Genomic DNA, 19,902 nt, shown 5'->3' on the forward strand with positions numbered 1-19,902 from the left:
ATGCGACTTTTAAAAAAAATGGATTTCTTTTTTCAAGATTCGCTTTTTTTCTTTCAAAAGTTCCCGGAAAACGGCGGGCACTTCAGCTAGTATAGATATATGAGCAAAGAGCTTTATTATATATATATAAAATAATATTATGCTACGCAAAATATGATTAATTTTTCTAGGGCTACAGAATGATATTTTTATTTCTTTATGCGTAATATATTAACATAGGTGTATGCTTTATAGGCATAGAATTACGTTTAGATATGCTCTATGTATGGGGCAGACCATGGGGTGTCCCAAAATTATATCTGAGGTATTATTGTCATTTTTAATGCACATTTCCAATTGTGTTTTACAAAAAGTTGTTTGATTTTGAACTCAAATATACACTACCATGAAAAATTTAGCACTCAATTTTTAGCTTTAAAATTAGGATATTTAGGTCATTCCTCATCAAGTTTTTAGGTTGCAATTGTGAATCGGACATACCAATAAATACAAAATAAAGGGTTACATTATCTAGTTCAAAAATAACTAAACAAACTGTTAAGTTGAAACACTATAATGTATTACTGGTAAAACTAAGCGACCTCGCATAGCTCCAGCATAAGAAAAACAAATTTTTCGGAGTCCGAATTTAATGAATTTAAGCTGCGTCTCAAATCCCCTAAAACCGGTTTCAATTGAGCGCCGGCTTAAATCTTGAAAAATTAAATACAATTTTAAGTGAAACCAACCATATTTGAGCCACGGCTTAAATTTAAGTCGCGGCTTAAATTCTTTAAATTCGGCCTCTGGTTACATATTAGAAATAAAAAACACTCTCGGTCTCAAAAGCTCTTCAATAATTATAGCTATGATTGAAAACATATTGGATTCCAATCTTACCTGAATTTTCTTTAGTTTGATTTGATATGAATATTGGAACACCATTATATATATATATTATATATTGTATATATATATATATATATTGTGTAGAATGTATCTGTCAAGGATCAAGTGCCCCCAGGTGTCGATACTAGTGATGTGTTGAAGGGTAGATGTTTGTCAAGAGAGGGAGGTAGGGGTAGATGGTGGGGGTAGTATTGGGTAGGAGGTAGGAGGTAGGTTAGTGAGGGTAGGGGTAGATAGTGGGGGTAGTAGTGGGTAGGAGGTAGGAGGTAGGTTTATGAGGGTAGGGGTAGATGGTAAAGGAAGGTTCAAATTTTATTCTTTATTCAAGAATTTAGAATTTGACTCAAAACATTGGTGTTCATATTCCTCCCAAAAACTCTGTTAGAGACTTTGTTTAAACAAATTGTTAATCCTTCTGTTTTTTAATTAAATAATACCCTGGAAACAAGTAAAACTTAAATTTGTATTTTATATTCCTTTTTAGATCAATGAGCTGCTAGAGGTGATCAATTTTCTCAAAGAGACTGTGTCGCAATTTCAAGAGACTCTCCATTTAAATGCCAAAAAGTCTTTGAGAGCTGTATCAATCCAGGTACAACTCAATCAGGAACTCAAGGTTCCACCAATACCACTATCAATGTCAATCCGGACACAACTTTATCTGTATTAATACTCGTTCCATCTCGTTATGATTGACGAGGCATAAGAGCTATTTAGTTCAACAAAACTTTACTATCCATGTCAATCCAGACACAACTTTATCTGTATTAATACTCGTTCCCTCTCATTACAATTGACAGGCATAAGAGCCATTTAGTTCAATAATATTTTACTATCAATGTTAATCCAGACACGACTTTATCTGTATTAATACTCGTTCCTTCTTGTTATGATTTATGAGGCATAAGAGCTATTCAGTTCAATAATGCTTTACTATCAATGTCAATCCATGGACATGACTTTATCTGTATGAATTCCAGATCTATCTTTATCTTTCAAGAGAGCGATTCAGAACACTTCTCGTTTGCTAACCAAGAAGAATTACTCTCACACTGTAATCAAAGCGGAATATTTTCCAACTGAATACATTTTGGGTTCTATCTTGCACGTCAGTTACAAGTTTTACGACGTTATATACAAGCGTAGTTAAGCTAATCACAATACAGTACAGACGTAGCTAATGTGGTTAATTGCGACACAAGTTTTGCGTAGCTATTTACAAGTGCATTTAGATTTACAGACAATGTACAACGTAATATATCTAGGTATGTTTAGGTTAGATATATATAGGGTTTGCTACAATATTTGTTACAAATATATACTTTGCTTGTCTGTTTGGGTATCTGTTTGTTTGTATCCAATAAATGTCAAAACGGCTGAACCGATTGAGTCAAATTTTTTTTTCAAAATTCAATTTTTTTCCCACGGGCAACGCCAGGCACTTCAGCTAGTTATGATATATTACATGAAATAACGACAACTTCATCTTTGTTTCTCAAATAAAGGTGTAAATGGTATTATATAAAACTCTTGGAATTATGTTGACAGTCTCTTTAACATACCGCCCTAACGAGTCAATTGTTTAAGATTTTTTAATCTGAATAAAAATGAAAATATGAGAATAAAAGTGAACCTTGAAATGAAGGAAGTTCATGCTCTATGAACATCAGGCGACATCTTTTAGCAATTTCACGAAAAATCCGGGAAAACAGACAAACTTACTTTTAGGGCGGACTGACGACAAAATTTCACAAACGATGATGTTTTTTCTCTCTCGAATTTCTGAGGCCAAAAAGGGCAAGAAATTGGCTGTATTTGGTCCTATTCTAAGTTTAAGACTACAGTTAGGACCAGAAAACTATGGAATTACGAAGACGACATCAAAGTAATCTTTAAGTGAATATGATCTTGTAACATATAGTTTTACTATGCATCCGTTAAAATCCCTCAATATGTGTTCGTAGGACTATTTCCTATTCTTATTACTGAGCTAATTATTGAAGAAAATGTTTTGTATTTCTAATAAATAACCGACCAGTGGCCTAATTTGAAGAATTTTAGCGGTGGTTTAAATTTAAGCCGCGGCTTAAATATGGTTGGTTCCACTTAAAATTGTATCAAATGTTTTAAGATTTAAACCGGCGCTAAATTTAAACCGGGTTTTGGCGGATTTTGGCGGATTTTGGTGGATTTAAACCGCGGCTCAAATTCTTTAAATTACATCTCAGATAAAATTGCTTTTCTCATGCTTTGCGTACATTAAAAACCAGAGGAGCTAGGAGGTCACAAAACCAGAGGAGCTAGGAGGTCACAAAACTAGAGGAGCTAGGAGGTCACAAAACCAGAGGAGCTAGGAGGTCACAAAACTAGAGGAGCTAGGAGGTCACAAAAACTGATTGAATTCTTAAAAATCATTAGTCTCATCTCATCCTTTTATAGCAGATTTTAAACGTTTTAATTGCCCCCCGTCCCCCTAACCTCAACCTTGAATTTTGCTTCTTACGTGTATTCTGCTTATCATCATAAATATTAAAATTTCCCGCATAATACATACTTTAGTGAAGGAAGGAAATAGATATGATATACAGAGTGTCCCACTAAACATGACTGCTTAGTTACTACTTGAAGATCGTCTTTGAGCTTTGAAATAAATTGCAGCATTTATTTGTCAACCGGTTATTTTACAAATAATACAATAAATAATATAATAAATAATATAATATCATATATGAAAGGTATTGTCTATGTTTATGAAATATCTTGTCTATGGTGCACTATATCACATATGAAAGGTATTGTCTATGTTTATAAAATATCTTGTCTATAGTGCACTATATCATATATGAAAGGTATTGTCTACATTTATGAAATATCTTGTCTATGGTGCACTATGTCATATATGAAAGGTATTGTCTATGTTAATGAAATATCTTGTCTATGGTGTACTATATCATATATGAAAGATATTGTCTATGTTTATGAAATATCTTGTCTATGGTGCACTATATCATATATGAAAGGTATTGTATATGTTTATGAAATATCTTGTCTATGGTGCACTATATCATAAATGAAAGGTATTGTCTATGTTAATGAAATATTTTGTCTATGGTGTACTATATCATATATGAAAGATATTGTCTATGTTTATGAAATATCTTGTCTATGGTGCACTATATCATAAATGAAAGGGATTGTCTATGTTTATGAAATATCTTGTCTATGGTGCACTATATCATATATGAAAGGTATTGTCTATGTTTATGAAATATCTTTTCTATGGCGTACTTTATCATATATGAAAGGTATTGTATATGTTTATGAAATATCTTGTCTATGGTGCACTATATCATATATGAAAGGTATTGTATATGTTTATGAAATATCTTGTCTATGGTGCACTATATCATATATGAAAGGTATTGTATATGTTTATGGAATATTTTTTCTATGGTGCACTATATCATATATGAAAGGTATTGTCTATGTTTATGAAATATATTGTCTATGGTGCACTATATCATTGAAAGGTATTGTCTATGTTTATGAAATATATTGTCTATGGTGCACTTTATCTTATATGAAAGGTATTGTCTATGAAATTTCTTTTGTAAAATTTCCAATGCACCATATGCATCAATATGAATATTTACACATGTATATCTAAGTATTTTTTACATTGAAGGGATGTGTACAAATAAAATTTAATATTTTTTATTTATTTCTACATATGATTTAAATTTTTTTATTTATGTTTTTTATTTATTGTTTAAAATGATTTATCAGAACATCCTACAAGTAACACTGCATGTTTCACAAAAGTCTACGCATTGTGCACCGTGCGTATTTGCGCGTAATATGCGTACTAGATGCGTAGTCAAGGGTCTGTTATTAACTGCATATTATGCGCAAGACTCTGTAAGTGAGAAAACGCGCGAAATTTTTTGTTTTGTTTGACTTTGCCGATAGCTTTTATTGTTCGCAAAAGTGGTTAATTATCACACATTATTCATTTCAAGCACTGTGAAACTAACCAACATTCCGCCACACAGGGGTGAAAAGCACTTATATTTATTTACTAAATCAAGAAATACATTAATAGATACTTATATAGATATATAAATTATTATTTTTCATTTTAATAAGATCATCGGCAAAACAGGGGGGTGGGTACATTGTCTTCCCCCCTTTTCTTCTATTATACACTAGGGGGTGTACCAAAATATAACATTTTCTTGATTACTTGTTCCTGGTTCTTTTTGGTCTATGCTGAATCTTACATAAGATTTCATCATGGAGATTATACAGGATTCTCTTGAAGACAAGAAATGTTTTAATACCAGTAAAATTCAAAAAGTTAAGAAAAAAGTCAATATATTCTGTGCGAAAAAATAAAAATCACACAACCTCGATGGTTTTTTTTTCAAACATTTTAAAACTGAAAAGCCCGACGTACTTTCAGAGGCAGTGTACTAAACAAACCAGGATCAACTAAACTAAACCAGGATCCAACGCAAATGTTTTATGGGGCATTGTCCTAGCTTTGCATAGAGGGTCACTTAAAATTACGCTTTCAGTCCCTTAAATAGTGTCATATTTTGAGACATCCTTAGTTATATGTTTTACTATTACTACTAATTTATCCATTTCAAGTCTTGTCATGTCAGCCTTACCATGTTTGTGAAACAATTATTAAAACCACATATTTCTTATTTCTGCATTGTGTAAACAATAGATACCAATCAGGGGCGTATGAAGTAATTGGTCCAGGGGGCGCATAAGATTTATTCAGGGGGGGAGGGGCATTTCCCATTACCCCCCCCCCCCCACGTTTTATGCCCCTGATCAGAATGCAGAATGTAAACCAAAACAAGGATGAAATAAAACAATGTATAAATGGAAACCTTCAACAAAGAATGAGACTTCAGAGACGACTGTACACAATTTATACTGACGATATTTCCTTATATTCATGATTACCTGCAACTATAAACTTATTTCTTTCTTTAAAAAAAAATATTTAAAAAGCCATTTAAAGACCACATTCAAGGCAGTAGGATTAATTTAAACTTGGGATCGTCATATATGAAGAGCTTCAAGTTTGCTCTACGAGGGGGGGGGGGAGGCAACCCGCACCCGTATAGCTTTCATCCCGCAATTTACTCAGAAACATAGAGTTACGGCCACGCGCTCACCCATAGCGCTTCCTTAGGCGCATTCATATATCTTCCGGCAAAATGTCTTTTATAGTTTTGAATGCTTATTGAAGAGGAATCCAGCTTTAATGTAAGATTTTAAAGACGTCATGGTATCTATCATAACCTAAACATATTGATCATACTTTTTTCTCGCCCACTGGGGCAAAAGTTGTTAAAATTTTTGTTAAAAACTTTGATTTATTGCGATTTCCTCCTAAAATGTAATATTTTGCACATGTCAACTGATGTTGATCTTATCTAAAAACGTTTTTGAAGATAGGGAGAAATTCAGTCTTTACCAGAAATAACGCAGTTTTTCGTGGGATTTGGTTTTTAATTTTACAAAAATCAAATAGATAAATAGATAGATAGATAAAAAGATCTAGATAATTTTAAAACAAATTTCAAGCAAAACTGTGTTATTTCTGGTAAAAATTGAATTTCTCTCTTTCTTCAAAAACATTTTTAGAGAAGAATGACATCAGCCGACATGTACAATTAATATTATGTTTTAGGAGAAAATCGCAATACATTTTGCCGGAAGATATATGGGTGCGCGGCTAAGGTAGCGCTACGGGTAAGCGCATTGCCGCAAGTCAATGTTTGTGAGAAAATTGCGGGATGGAAGCTATAGGGATGCAGCTTGCCTTACCCCCTCGATTTACGTCTCATACAAGATCCAAATGCACATGCACAAAACACATATATACATAGATAGAGGCTTCTCCAGGATAACTAAATGTTCATTTTTATCTAAACTTTGATGTTTTTATGCCTTTTTTCAATACATGTTTATTTCATAATAGATGTTTTGAATATATCATCTGCAAAATCTATTTTAAAATGAAATTTTTAAATTAAAGAACACTGATTTTTAAAGTGATATTTTCTATATCCCGCTAAAGACTGTTCTTTTTGATTTTTAAAAGTTACTCCTGGTTGCACAATGTGCAAATAAAAACATCAACTTCAGCTTAAATTTGTTTGCTTTGAATTATAGATAAATAATTTAAATAAAACATAAATTGCTAACCAAGTAACTTTATCTATTAACTTTAAAATTTCAATTGAAATACAATTTATTATATGATAAAATCCTTTATAAATCTAATTTTCAAACTTTATTTTTTGATATCTTTCCCATTTTCTTCTTGTACTCCCTGAAACTCCTTGTCTCCGGTCCCCTTGCCGCCCCTGCACTTAAAGCAGGCAAATAAAAAATCAAATAACTTGTTTTGTTTACAAGGAACCGGTTTTTCTGCTTTCTTTTCTTCCGCAGCTTTCTCGGCTTTCTTTTCAGGTGCTTTCTCAACTTTCTTTTCCTCAACAGGTTTCACAGGTGACAAAGCTTCGTTATTGTTGGAAACTGGCTCCTTGGGTATTTCAGGAATTTCTGCAACATTTTGCTTTGCATTTTCTTTTTGCACTTCACTGCTAAGTGCTGGAGTATTCGCGGATTTCTCTGAAATTATCGCAGATTTTTCTGCGCTCTCAGATATTTGTGTGACTTGATGTGTTTCAGTTGATTGGATAGAAACAACTGATTTATCTGAGGAACTGATTACACTAGTTGAAGAGGTGATAGAAGTGCTTGTTGTTGATAAAGAGCTAGTGCTGATCATGGTTACATTTTGCAGTGTGCGCAATGGTTTGGTTTGGGTCTCTTCCAAGATGGAGGACTCCTGTAATTCTTGAGAATTGATGGTGATTGAAGTAACAAACTTGGATCCGGTTGACCTCACCTGTAATAATAAATTTTTAAAGGAACTGTCAGCGTAATTTAAAGTGACCCTCCAAGCAAAAATGGCAATCACCGATTTATAACGATACCTTTTATAAATTCGCTAACAGGTAAAACATCTGGAAGATACTTTTAAATTCTGATAAATTTGTCCATTACTTCTAGTAAGCAAGAAATGTGCCGATCACTATTAAAAATAATCAGTTTTTTAAATTATAAACATCGATATCTAATTTATACTTAATCAGACAAAGCTATTATAAGGGATCCGTTGTAAATCGGGCATTGTCATCTTTGCAGAGAGGATCCTTAAAATGAATTAGAAAAATGTTTGAAGTAGGATATAAATTAAAATAGTTGCATTGTTTTTATTTTAATTTTGAAAGGCACTTATGATTTATGAGTTTAAAGCACAAAAACTAGCAAATAGGCAGAAGTCTATATAGAAAATTCCAATGTGTATCAGGATGCAAAATTGGAATCAGGCTGCAAAAGGATGCAAAAGGGATTGAAATAATATTGAATGTTGGATGCAGTAAGGTCAAAAAGCCCAGAGTTTAATAAGTTTTCTGATGAAGTACATACACGTGCAACTATCATACACGTGCAACTATCATACACGTGCAACTATCATAATTATTGAGGAAATAGAAATTACGGAGAATCTTTGGATGGAAAAAAAATTATGGAAGGAAGGAGCACTCATGGAAATTCTAAATTTTCATCTAACAAAATTTAGCACCGGCATAAAATTCAACTTAGCAGAATCATTCGTCAAATTTTGTTAAATGATTCTACAAAGGTGAATTTGAGGCCGGTGCTCCAACAAATTTTGTTAGATGAAAATTTGAAAAATCTTAGAGCTTGAGAAAGAAGGAGATTGGAGAAGAAGGAAAAAGAAGGAAGGAGAAGGAAGGAGAAGGAAGGAGAAGGAAGGAAAAAGAAGGAGATGGAAAGAGAAGGAAGGAGAAAGAAGGAGATGGAAGGAGAAGGAACGAGAAGGAAGGAGAAGGAAGGAGAAGGAAGGAGAAGGAAGAGGAAGGAAGGAGAAGGAAGGAGAAGGAAGGAGAAGCAAGGAGAAGGAAGGAAAAGGAAGGAGAAGGATAACAAGGAAGGAGAAGAAAAGAGAAGAAAAGGAGAAGGAAGGAGAAGGAAGGAGAAGGAAGTAGAAAAAGAAGGAGATGGAAAGAGAAGGAAGGAGAAAGAAGGAGAAGGAAGGAGAAGGAAGGAGAAGGAAGGAGAAGAAATGAGAAGGAAGGAGAAGAAAGGAGAAGGAAGGAGAAGGAAGGAAAGAGAAGGAAGGAGAAGGAAGGAGAAGAAATGAGAAAAAAGAAGAAAGGAGAATCAAAAGGGAAAAAAGGGAGGTCTAGTTTCTCAATGAAATGGTTGAGCTAAAAGCTCTAAACCTATTAATTCATCATGTTTAGCCTAAAACTATGAAGATAACTGTATACAATGCCAGACGTGGAAACTCTCAAACTCATCAAACTCGGTTTTGAGCTCAATGAAGTAAACATAACAAATATAATTTTGAAAAAAGTTGGTATGTTTATAAATATTTTCAAAAGTTGAAAACCTCAAAAAGTTTCCTACTCTAGACCCTACACATTCGCTTAATAGCCCCCACACTTAGACATCGGTATGAAAACCAGTTTTTAAATTCATTAGCGCAGTGGGGAATTTATACTTTAAATAAGGTCTTGCAGACTTACAGTCCCTTAAATAAGGTCTTGCAGACTTACAGTCCCTTAAATAAGGTCTTGCAGACTTACAGTCCCTTAAATAAGGTCTTGCAGACTTACAGTCCCTTAAAGCTGGAAAGGTTTAGAGAAAATGGAATTGTTATAAAGGCTCCAAAGGATGATATTTAAAAACGTAAAAAAGGAGAAATTTTTAGAACTTAAAACTTGTGTGAGGATGGGGAAGGAAAGGGAAATAATGAAAGATGATGTAGAAAAGGGGAAGGGTGAGGGATGTGAGGGGGGAATGATGGTATGGGAAAAAGATAAGGAAGGAAAGGGGAGGGGGAAGGGAAAGGGTATAGGAAGGGCGGAATGGAAAGGGGAGAGGGGAGGTTGATTAAGAAAAGAAAAAGAGGGAAAGGTGAGGAAGGAAAGGGAATGGATGAAAGATGATAAAGGGGGGGGGGTATAAAAAGGGGAATGGTGAGGGATGGGAGGGGGGAATGATGGCATGGGGAAAAGATAAGGAAGGAAAGGGAAGGGAAAATGGAAAGGGTGGAATGAAAAGGGGACGGGGAGGTTGATTAAGGAAAGAAAAATAGGGAAGGGTAAGGAAGGGGGAGGGAGGATATGAAGAGAGGAAAGGGAAAGAGAAAAAAATGAGAAGCATGGAATGGAAAGGGAAGGGGGAACTTACTTGTTGATTCGGAGATGAATGTGAAGATGATCCGTTTTCTTTCTCTTTTTCTTGTTCAACATCCTGCTCTTGTCTCTGCTCTTGTTCTTGCTTTTGTTCTTGTTCCTGTTCTTGTCCACATACACTGATGGAAGTACTGCTACCGCTATTCCTACACACCAATCAATCAATAAAATTTTACAGAAATAGTACAAAAAGTTGAATAATGAATTAAGTTTATAATGACTGGAAAATTTAAAGCTAATTGATTTATAGATGAATACAGAATTGAATATATTGTACAAAAAGATAAATATTTTTGCAAAATAAAATATGAAAAGAGAGCTAAATAAATATAGGCCAAAAAACATGGAACTTAAAAGACAAACCTATAGGTTATTGTTTAAAAAGAATAAATGAATAATCGATAAATACGCGCAAGAGAGATAAAAGAATGAATGAATTTTATTGACTTATGAATAAAAATGTGCATGGAAATATGAATGAATGAATGAATTATACATATTAATGAATGACTACGTAAGAAAGATGAAAAATGAATGAATTATTTATATTATTAATGAAAAAGGGCAAGAAAGATGAATGAATGAATTATATTATAATTCAATAGGATGAAGACGTAAAATGAATGAATGAATACGTGCAAGAAAGATTAATAAATGAATGAAAGGATGAATGAAAAAAGGTAAACGTTTAAGAAAGAGAAATGAATGAATGAACTATAATATATGAAAGGATGAACTCTTGCAAGAAAGAATGAATGAATCAATAAATTATATATTAATATAAACGTGCAAGAAAGATAAAAGAATGAATTAATTATATATATTAATGAATGAAAACGTAAAATTAATGAATGAATGAATGAATTATATATAATAATGAATGAAGTCATGTGTGATTATGTAAATAGCTCTACAGTTATAAATCTTTTAGCGCTGAGATTCTGGAAATTTGACATTTTGAAGACTGAAGGATCTATTAAGCTCAGCAGCCTAATATTCATTTTTCAGACGGTTTAAAACCCAACTCACACACCTTAAAAACTGTAATTATATCCCACCCCAGCCCCTCTATTTTGTACCTTACATAAAGGGATACCTACTGCCTAGAATGTTTTCATGCAGTAAATTAAGTTTTGCTTTTAAGATACTACTCTAAGTTATACAACGGGGTATCATCAATCATCATGGTTAAATTTTGTATTTGAAAAATAATAATGCTAAAATTGCTCTTGAACACAATTAAAAAATGGTTTGTTAATTTGGTTTTAATCTAAAAATATGTGCCTAGCTGTATTTTGTATTTTTCATTTTAACTATTTATTGATTTAATGATAAATTTTAATTTTGTGACCCGTCCCTTAAAAACTGGATTTTGACAGATTAATTCCAGATCTAGTAAAGCATATGGTGAAACTTAATACTGCTTGAGCAAGCATAAATTTTCTAAATTTTAATTAGATATTGTAAAGCCTGGGCTCGAAATATGAAGCTGTGAACTTAATTAATTTTGATAATACAGTGGGACTCAAAAAGCGATGTGAATTTTTTTGGTTTTTTGCACCCAAAATTTGACCCCAAAAAAAGCTATGTATGAGTTAAACAAGCCTCAGTGTTTTTGTGCCATTGCTTTTTTATTTATGAAAAAAATGTTGATTAATGGCTTTGATGTGAATACTTAAAAAAACAATACTAATCAGAAAGTTTTAAAAAATCGTTGATGACGTTTCTGAGCCATCAATTGTGATACACACATTTTTTACCTGATGTTTGTAATATTATTTGGCAGATTTACATTAATCACGAGTAAACTTGATTCCGCGGCATCTGTGCATTCCTCTGCATTGGTTTCTGATCGGGTTGGTTCCGTTGATCTCAAGGATTGAATGACAATAGGACGATTGTCAGCTAATGTACACGATGCTAGGATTGCTTCAGATTCGTCATAATCGCTTCCAGAAGGATCATATTCGTCTTGGCTGATTTCTGTATTGTTATCTGTTTCCACGTGATTCTCTGTAGTGTGTACAGCTGTCACTGTTACTGTAGATTCTTCTTTTAGGTTTTCAGTCCTATCGTTATTTTGATGTATTTTATCAACTTCCTTCTTTTCTTCATAATCATCTTCATCTTTTATATTCTCCCTTTTCTCCTCTTTCTCCTCCTTCTCCTCCTTCTCTTGCTCTGGTGCTTTCTCCTGTACTTGTGTCTTTTCTTGATCTTGACTTTGTTCCTTTTCAACTTCTTGTTCTTGTTCTTGGGCCAGTTCTTGAGTCTGCTCATTTTCTTGTTCCAGTTCTTTTGCATGTTCCTGAGTCAGTTCTTGTTCCGTTTTTTGTTCTTGTTCTTTTTCTTGTTCCCGAACCAGTTCCTGTTCTTTTTCCTTTTCTTCTTCTTGTTCCTGATCCTGTTCTTGTTCCTGTTCTTGGTTCTTTTCTTGTTTTTGTTCCTGTTTCTGTTCCAAAGCATGTTCCTGTTTCAGAGCCTGTTCTGGTTCCTGTTCCTGTTCTAGAGCCTGTTCCTGTTCCTGATCCTGTTCCTCTTCCAGTGCATGTTCCTGCCCCTGTTCCTGTTCCAGAGCCTGGTCCTGTTCCAGAGCCCGTTCCTGTTCCGGAGCCTGTTCCTGTTCCAGTGCATTTTCCTGTTCCTGTTCCAGAGCCTGTTCCTGTTCCAGTGCATGTTCCTGTTCCTGTTCCAGAGCCTGTTCCAGTACATGTTTCTGTTCCTGTTCCAGAGCCTGTTCCATCACATGTTCCTGTTCCTGTTCCAGAGCTTGTTCCAGTACATGATCCTGTTCCTGTTCCAGAGCAAGTTCCTGTTCCTTGAACAAAACTACATTGTGTGCCACACCACTGCTAAGTCCTGAATCAGGACACACCACCACCTGGACACAACAAAATATTTCAAAACTATTTTAAGATTATTTATAATTTTTATTTTGTTGCAGCATTATTTTTTCCGAATAATTTTAGGAAACATGATATTTATGGCTTCGTGAAGTAATCGTAATATTATTCAAGAAATAAAATCCTATCTGGCAGTTTTTGAATAGACTCATTTTTAAGAATTATACAACATTTCAAAATATTTTCCTGATGGTTGATGAAGCTGGCAGGAGGATTGCTCAGCTCAGTACACCCTAAACAGAACTCAATCTTTATAATTTAAAATTATTTTTAAAAATACAAGACAATTTCCCGCATTTAACAAATATTACCAATGATAACTTAAGTTGCCTACAAAATCAGCCAATTATGAGATATATCAAAATGTATTCTTTTACAAATCAACTTTTATTACATACTAAAAAATTGTCTTTTTCATAGTGTAGTATAAGGGCATACAATTTTGGAAAAATTTTCAGATTTTTGGGAAGTCTCTTGAGAAGCCCAAAAAACCTTGATTGATTATAAAGATCAAATGGGATACCAAAGACTATTCACTCGACGTGAATGACTCTCAAAATTATAATTCTTTCTAGATCAAATACATCACGAGAGTTGTTGTAAATTTTTGAATTTCTAAATTTACAGGCGATCCTTTTCTTTTTTATTCTTTTATAAAATCAGTTTCAAAATTTATGCAATTTTAGCATAAATTGTGGTTTCATATTTTACCTGAGACAATGTGAGCCACCATAGAAATAATTTCATTTTTTCCCTCCGAATTTTCCTCAAAATTTTCCTTCGAATTTTCACCCCCATTTTCCTTCGAATTTTCACTCATCTTTTCCTCCGAGTTTTCACTCATCTTTTCCTCCGAGTTTTCACTCATCTTTTCCTCCGAGTTGTCACTCATCTTTTCCTCCGAATTTTCACTCATCTTTTCCTCCGAGTTGTCACTCATATTTTCCTCCGAGTTTTCACTCATCTTTTCCTCCGAGTTTTCAATCATCTTTTCATTCGATTCTTTCAAATTTTCCTCTGATTTTTCCTTAAATTTCTCTTCCGAAGTTTCCTCCGAATTTATTTCAGATTTTTCCTCCGTTTCATTTTTCATTTCCTCCGAAACGTCGTTCTCATTATCGTCGGCCGTATCTTGAACAGTGTGGTTGACTAAAGAAGTGATGAATCGATAATTTGCGTCAAAGTTTGCGTCAACACCTTCCTGGCAAAATGCGTCAACAAAACTTGCTGCGTCATGGTTGGCATCGGCATTGTTTTCATCGACATTTGCGTATCCCGCCTCCCCCATTATGATATGAGATGACACTGCATCACTACCGGAAAATGCGTCAATCTCGGAAGCCAAATTTGCGTCAGTCATCTTCATGTACGCATCTACAGGTTCTGAAACAAATGGTTTGATTAGCTTACGTTTTATTCTTGACATATTTGAACATTTGACAACAAATTGTTGCCGGATAATATAATAATAGGCAATTGAGGTTAATTGTAATGTCGAAAAAAAACATATCTATATCTTATGATATCAGCTCAATAAAAAGATCTAGAGACTTGAGAATACATGTTATACAGTATTATTTTTAAAAGTATGGTTATTCAGATTTGGACAACTGTATACTATTTTGACATCATAAATTCAGAAAGGAATTGAGTCTTTGCCACAAACTCTGATTATCTAATACCTTTATCTTAGCAGCCCAATGTCGAAGACCGATATTTCAAACTCCGAATTCTGTCTGATCAAATAATTAAAGTTTGAAATATCAGGTTGCTAAGAAATAGGGATTAGAAAAGACTCTATTGCTTTGTCTTTTAAAAAAAGCACAGCATATTTTTGAAAAAATGTACAGACGGAATAATTTTTTTAAAATTAAATATTTTGAATAAAATTTCATAATGTACTATCTATCTATCTATCTATCTATCTGTCTGTCTATCTATCTATCTATCTATCTATCTATCTATCTATAGATGATGTCAAAAAATTTATGACTAACTTTCAAAGTTGTCTCAGTGCTTTTAGGACGACTTTAATTCTGTTTTCCTTAGGAGAGTCGCCTGGCTTTCTGCTAACAGAAACCATTTTATTTCTAACATTTTGATCGAAATTACAGAACAAATGTCAAGGATACCTAAAATATAATTCCGTCTCAACTTTACATCATATTTTTATTTTTTATTTTTCTATCTTCCTCGTTGACTATCTCCATACTCCCCCTCCCTCCTTCCCCCCCTCCTATTTTTTAAACAATATGGCAAACAAACAAACAGAAAGATATTACACTGGGCACTCAATTGTAAAGGTAAACATTTAAGATTGGCTGGATATAATGGACAAGGATTTTGTATATTAAAGATGGATTGGAAATAATGGTCAAGGATTTTTTGTATATTAAAGATGGGCTGGAAATAATGGACAATGATTTTGTATATTAAAGATTGGCTGGAAATAATGGACAATGATTTTGTATATTAAAGATTGGCTGGAAATAATGGACAAGGATTTTGCATATTAAAGATGGGCTGGAAATAATGGACAAGGATTTTGTATATTAAAGATGAGCTGGATATAATGGACAAGGATTTTGTATATTAAAGATGGGCTGGAAATAATGGACAAGGATTTTGTACATTAATGATGGGCTGGAAATAATGAACAAGGATTTTGTATATTAAAGATGGACAAGATAAAGTAAAGTATGATTGAAATATAACATGTTTTCAATCATAACTCGACTCTTATTCAAGAGCTGATGTAAAAAAGAGAAATGTTTAAAAATTCTTTTAACCGGATAGTTTGACTTGTTCTAAAATTCAAAGCTAGAGAAGCTCCGATGTCACAAAGTCGTAAAAGTGATGTTGCATAAATTTGACCTTATCCTTCAGCCCAGTTTTTATACATTGGGTATTGAAGAGACGTAATTTCAATCAACCCTTCTACTGAAGAGTTGTATCTTCCACTAAAGAGTGCATCTTCTACTAAAGAGTTGCATCTTCTACTAAAGAGTTGCATCATCTACTAAAGAGTTGCATCTTCTACTAAAGAGTTGCATCTTCTACTAAAGAGTTGCATCTTCTATAGAGTTGCATCTTCTATAGAGTTGCATCTTCTATTAATAAGTTGCATCTTCTACTAAAGAGTTGCATCTTCTACTAAAGAGTTGCATCTTTTACTAAAGAGTTGCATCTTCTACTAAAGAGTTGCATCTTGAAAAATGTTTCATTCTTTCTTCCTGTTGTATAAATAAGCTAAAGTCACTTTAAAAGAAAAACCATAATTCAAAATTATCAATTTTCATATAGAAAAACTAGAATATCTTCCTCCCAAAAATATTGTGTTTATCATATCATTTATCAAGTTTGCTGTTATGATGTTGTAAAACAATTTATAAATTATAAGGCCAAAATGTAAAATGGAAAACGATTTGAAATTTTTTTACACAATTTTGCAGTAGATACTTACAAAGATTGCACTTTAATAAGTTCTGTTTAATATCTGAGATTCATGAGGAGCTGGGCCTCTTTAAAAAAACTTATTTTTTTGATAAAAAAGCAGAAAACTCTGATTATCTCTGCTTAGAAGGAGGGGGAGCCGGGGGGAGGGGTTATTAATAGGACTCATGTAGGCGTAATTTTAAGTGACCCTCCATGCAAAGATGGCAATTCCCGATTCACAACGACCCTTAAAAGCTTTGTATGATTAAGTATGAATTAGAAATTAATGTTTTAATTTTAAAAACTGATTATTTTCCATTGTGGTTTCTTTACAAGAGTGACTTGTGCATTTCTACTGTAGGAATTATCATATGAAAACATATATCTAGAAAACGACAATAACTTATTATTGATATAAATAAGGTTTCAAGGGTACTGCAAGCAATGCAAACTTTGCATGGAGGATTACATGAAATTACGCTTACAGAGACCGAATTTAAAGAATTTAAGCCGCGGCTCAAATATTGTTGGTTCCACTTAAAATTGTATTTAATTTTTCAAGATTTAAGCCGGTTTTGGGGGGATTTGAGAAGCGGCTTAAATTCATTAAATTCGGACTCAGATTCTTCAAAGATAAAAAAGTATATGAGAATAAAAAGAATATGGAATAAAGGAAAGCAGGAAAGGAATTTAGTCTTTGCCACAAACTCTGATTTAAAATCCCTATATCTTAACAATGTCATGTTTGTAGACCTTAGATATTTCAAACTATGGCTTCTGTTATATCAAACAATCAAAGTTTGAAATATCAAAGGTTTACATAATTTGGTTGTAGATATAAAGGTATTAGAAAATTGGGATTTGTTGCAAAGACTCAAATCCTTTATGAGATAAAGAAAAGGAGGAAGAAGGGAAGGAGTATATGGTCTGGCGGAGTATATGGTCTGGCGGATGATGAGAAAAGAAACAAATTGAAACAGGGGAGAAATTAAAAGGTGAAAGAAACTTGAGTTTTATAAATTGTTTAATTAATCTAACTAGCCCAGGGGTATTATCCTGATAATTTGATATTCTTGACCGTTCATTATTTAAGTTAAATTAAGAAACTGTGAAGGAAATTTCAAGGGAGCCTCTTAAATGATTTCCTTAAATCAGTAATCTGATAAGAAATTTGGAAGATATCTTCGTTTTCCTCACTCGAAAATTGTAAAATTCTGAGAATTTCTCAACTGCTTTTTATTTCCAAGCTAGAAATGCGCAAGTCATTTTCGCAGAAAAACTGCAAATGAAAATAAAAAGTTTTAAAAAACTGAAACCTGAATATATAATTCATGCTTGATCAGACAGAGCTTTTAGGGGTACCGTTGTGAATTGGACTTAAAGTCCCTCTTAGATGAGCATACTAACGGGTAAAAATGTTGAAATCTGTTTTAGATAAAGTATATCGTAAAGATAATAAAGATTATGCATTTTTAAAAAGTATATTAAAAGTCCTAATTGTTTACATCTCAGGTTTTAATAAAAGATCGAATTTATTCTCAATCGATTTGAAATTGGTTTAATTATTCGTCAAGCCAGCGTCAGACATGAACGTAAGTTATGCCAAGTATACGTACACAATATACACGTCTTTGGGCCTGTAGAATAAAAAGTCAAGGTATTTCTATATACAGGGTTACCCACAAAGGATGAGACTGTTAAGACCACCGAAAACTCTTAAAATGTGACATCCCCAAGGTTGAACTAAGTAATCTAATCTATATAATGATTTGGCAAAGAAACTAACAAGTTTACAGTTGCAGGGAATCGTGAATATAAGGAAATAGACAGTATAAATTCCGTACAGTCGTCTCTAAAATCTCATACTTTGTGGGTTACCCTGTACATACCAAGAAAGTTACCATTAATGCCAACATATTTTATGATTTTCCAAAATTATAACAAAATAACGGAAAAAGAATTAAAGGATTTATAAATTTTTTTATGAAATTTCCGGAACTTTCAGAATTTTGACCCCATCTTTAATCATGCCCATGCGCTTAGTTTAAGGGATGATATTTGAATAAACATGATTAGAATCAGACATATCATCCCAGGAATTATGCGCAATTACTGGTTCGACTTTCTGACCTCGTAGCTCCTTTAGTCATGATGAAACAAAGTTTATTTGATAGAAATTTAAAGCTTTTTATTCTTCTTAAAAGCGGTTCCGAAAAATTTTAAAATCCAAGAAAATAGAAACCGGCTCAATACAAACTCTAATTTTCTAATCCCTATATCTTTGCAACTTACAACCAAATGGGGGTGTAACCCATTGAATTCAAACCTTAAAATCAAAGATCTACAACATCAAGTTATAGGGATGAGATATTAAGATTTTGAGTCTAGTAATCAGTTCGTTTACTTTAATCAAACGTAATACACATCAACATAAGGTAAAATAATTGTGTCTTTGCTACAAACTTAAAGTTTCTATTCCATATATCTTAGGAACCAGATTATATGAACATTTTAAACTTAGAATATCTGATCTAACATTAGTCATAGTTTGACAATTCTAGGGTCTATGACTTTGTTTCAAAGATATAGGGGCTAAAACACATTAGATTTAAATATTAAATGTTTTCAATCATAACTCCTCTTTTTTAAATAGCTTTAGAGAAGATCAAAAATGTTTTTTTTTTAAATTTTATTTTGTTTTTCTCATACCAGAGCGTAAAATCAAAAATTGAGGAGCTACAGTGAAACCCTTAATAACGAATACATCGAAAGAATTCATCAAATGTCGTATTCTTCACTTTCTGATAATGGAATGTTGCAGATATTTAGTTTTTTAATTAAATGATTATATGGAACTCTTTAAAACTGTTTCCGCATATTCATAGCTATTTATTTATTTTCACAAATACTGAAATTTACCTAATATAGTATAAAACTTATTGAAAAATTGTCAAGACGACATTTGATAAATTCTTCCGATGTATTCGTTATTAAGGGTTACACTGTATGAGGTCACAAAGTCGTGTAGTTATGATAATTTCCCCGAACCTGTTCCGTGTGTATATCTTGATGGACTGGAGTATACTGACATTAAGGTCAGGCTGACCAGCATACTCGGCGTTCACAATCTACACACTCAGCGCTCCGGCCGGTCGTCCCATAGTTCGTCCGGTCGGTGTTGCGTTCGTTTGTCCTCTGTTAGTTCGTAACTTATAATTTATTTATCGCTTCAATAATTTGTTCTTCTTATTCGTTCGTCCATTTATACATTAATTAATTTATTTAATTATTCTTTCATTTATTTATTAATATTTCATTTTTCTTTCGTCATTTATTCGTTCATTCATTCTTTC

General features: G+C 33.0%; 1 protein-coding gene across 1 annotated transcript; it reads right to left on the reverse strand.

Annotated features, from left to right (window-relative positions):
• Nucleotides 1–7,147: 7,147 nt before the first annotated feature.
• LOC111713665 (putative mediator of RNA polymerase II transcription subunit 26) lies at nt 7,148–19,694 on the reverse strand. Its single transcript, XM_023488590.1, has 6 exons — nt 19,598–19,694; nt 13,826–14,497; nt 13,301–13,347; nt 11,972–13,092; nt 10,207–10,357; nt 7,148–7,828 (listed from the first exon to the last, which is right to left on the reverse strand). The coding sequence occupies exons 1-6, from the start codon at nt 19,659–19,661 to the stop codon at nt 7,208–7,210; spliced, it is 2,676 nt and encodes an 891-aa protein (XP_023344358.1). The 5' UTR covers nt 19,662–19,694; the 3' UTR covers nt 7,148–7,207.
• Between the last annotated feature and the right edge of the window lie 208 nt (nt 19,695–19,902).

This window comes from Eurytemora carolleeae, unplaced genomic scaffold (genome assembly GCF_000591075.1).
Source record: "Eurytemora carolleeae unplaced genomic scaffold, Eaff_2.0 scaffold1451, whole genome shotgun sequence".
In the NCBI taxonomy this organism is placed as follows: Eukaryota; Metazoa; Arthropoda; class Copepoda; order Calanoida; family Temoridae; genus Eurytemora; species Eurytemora carolleeae.

What these genes read in the sequence shown, in the direction of transcription:
- LOC111713665 (XM_023488590.1), bottom strand. Translation starts at nt 19,661, where the DNA reads ATGCTGGTCAGCCTGACCTTAATGTCAGTATACTCCAGTCCATCAAGA. An exon ending in CCAGCTTCATCAACCATCAG is followed by an intron (nt 13,093 to 13,300) that starts GAAAATATTTTG and finishes TGTTGTGTCCAG; the next exon opens with GTGGTGGTGTGTCCTGATTC. An exon ending in ATTCATCTCCGAATCAACAA is followed by an intron (nt 7,829 to 10,206) that starts GTAAGTTCCCCC and finishes TTATTATTACAG; the next exon opens with GTGAGGTCAACCGGATCCAA.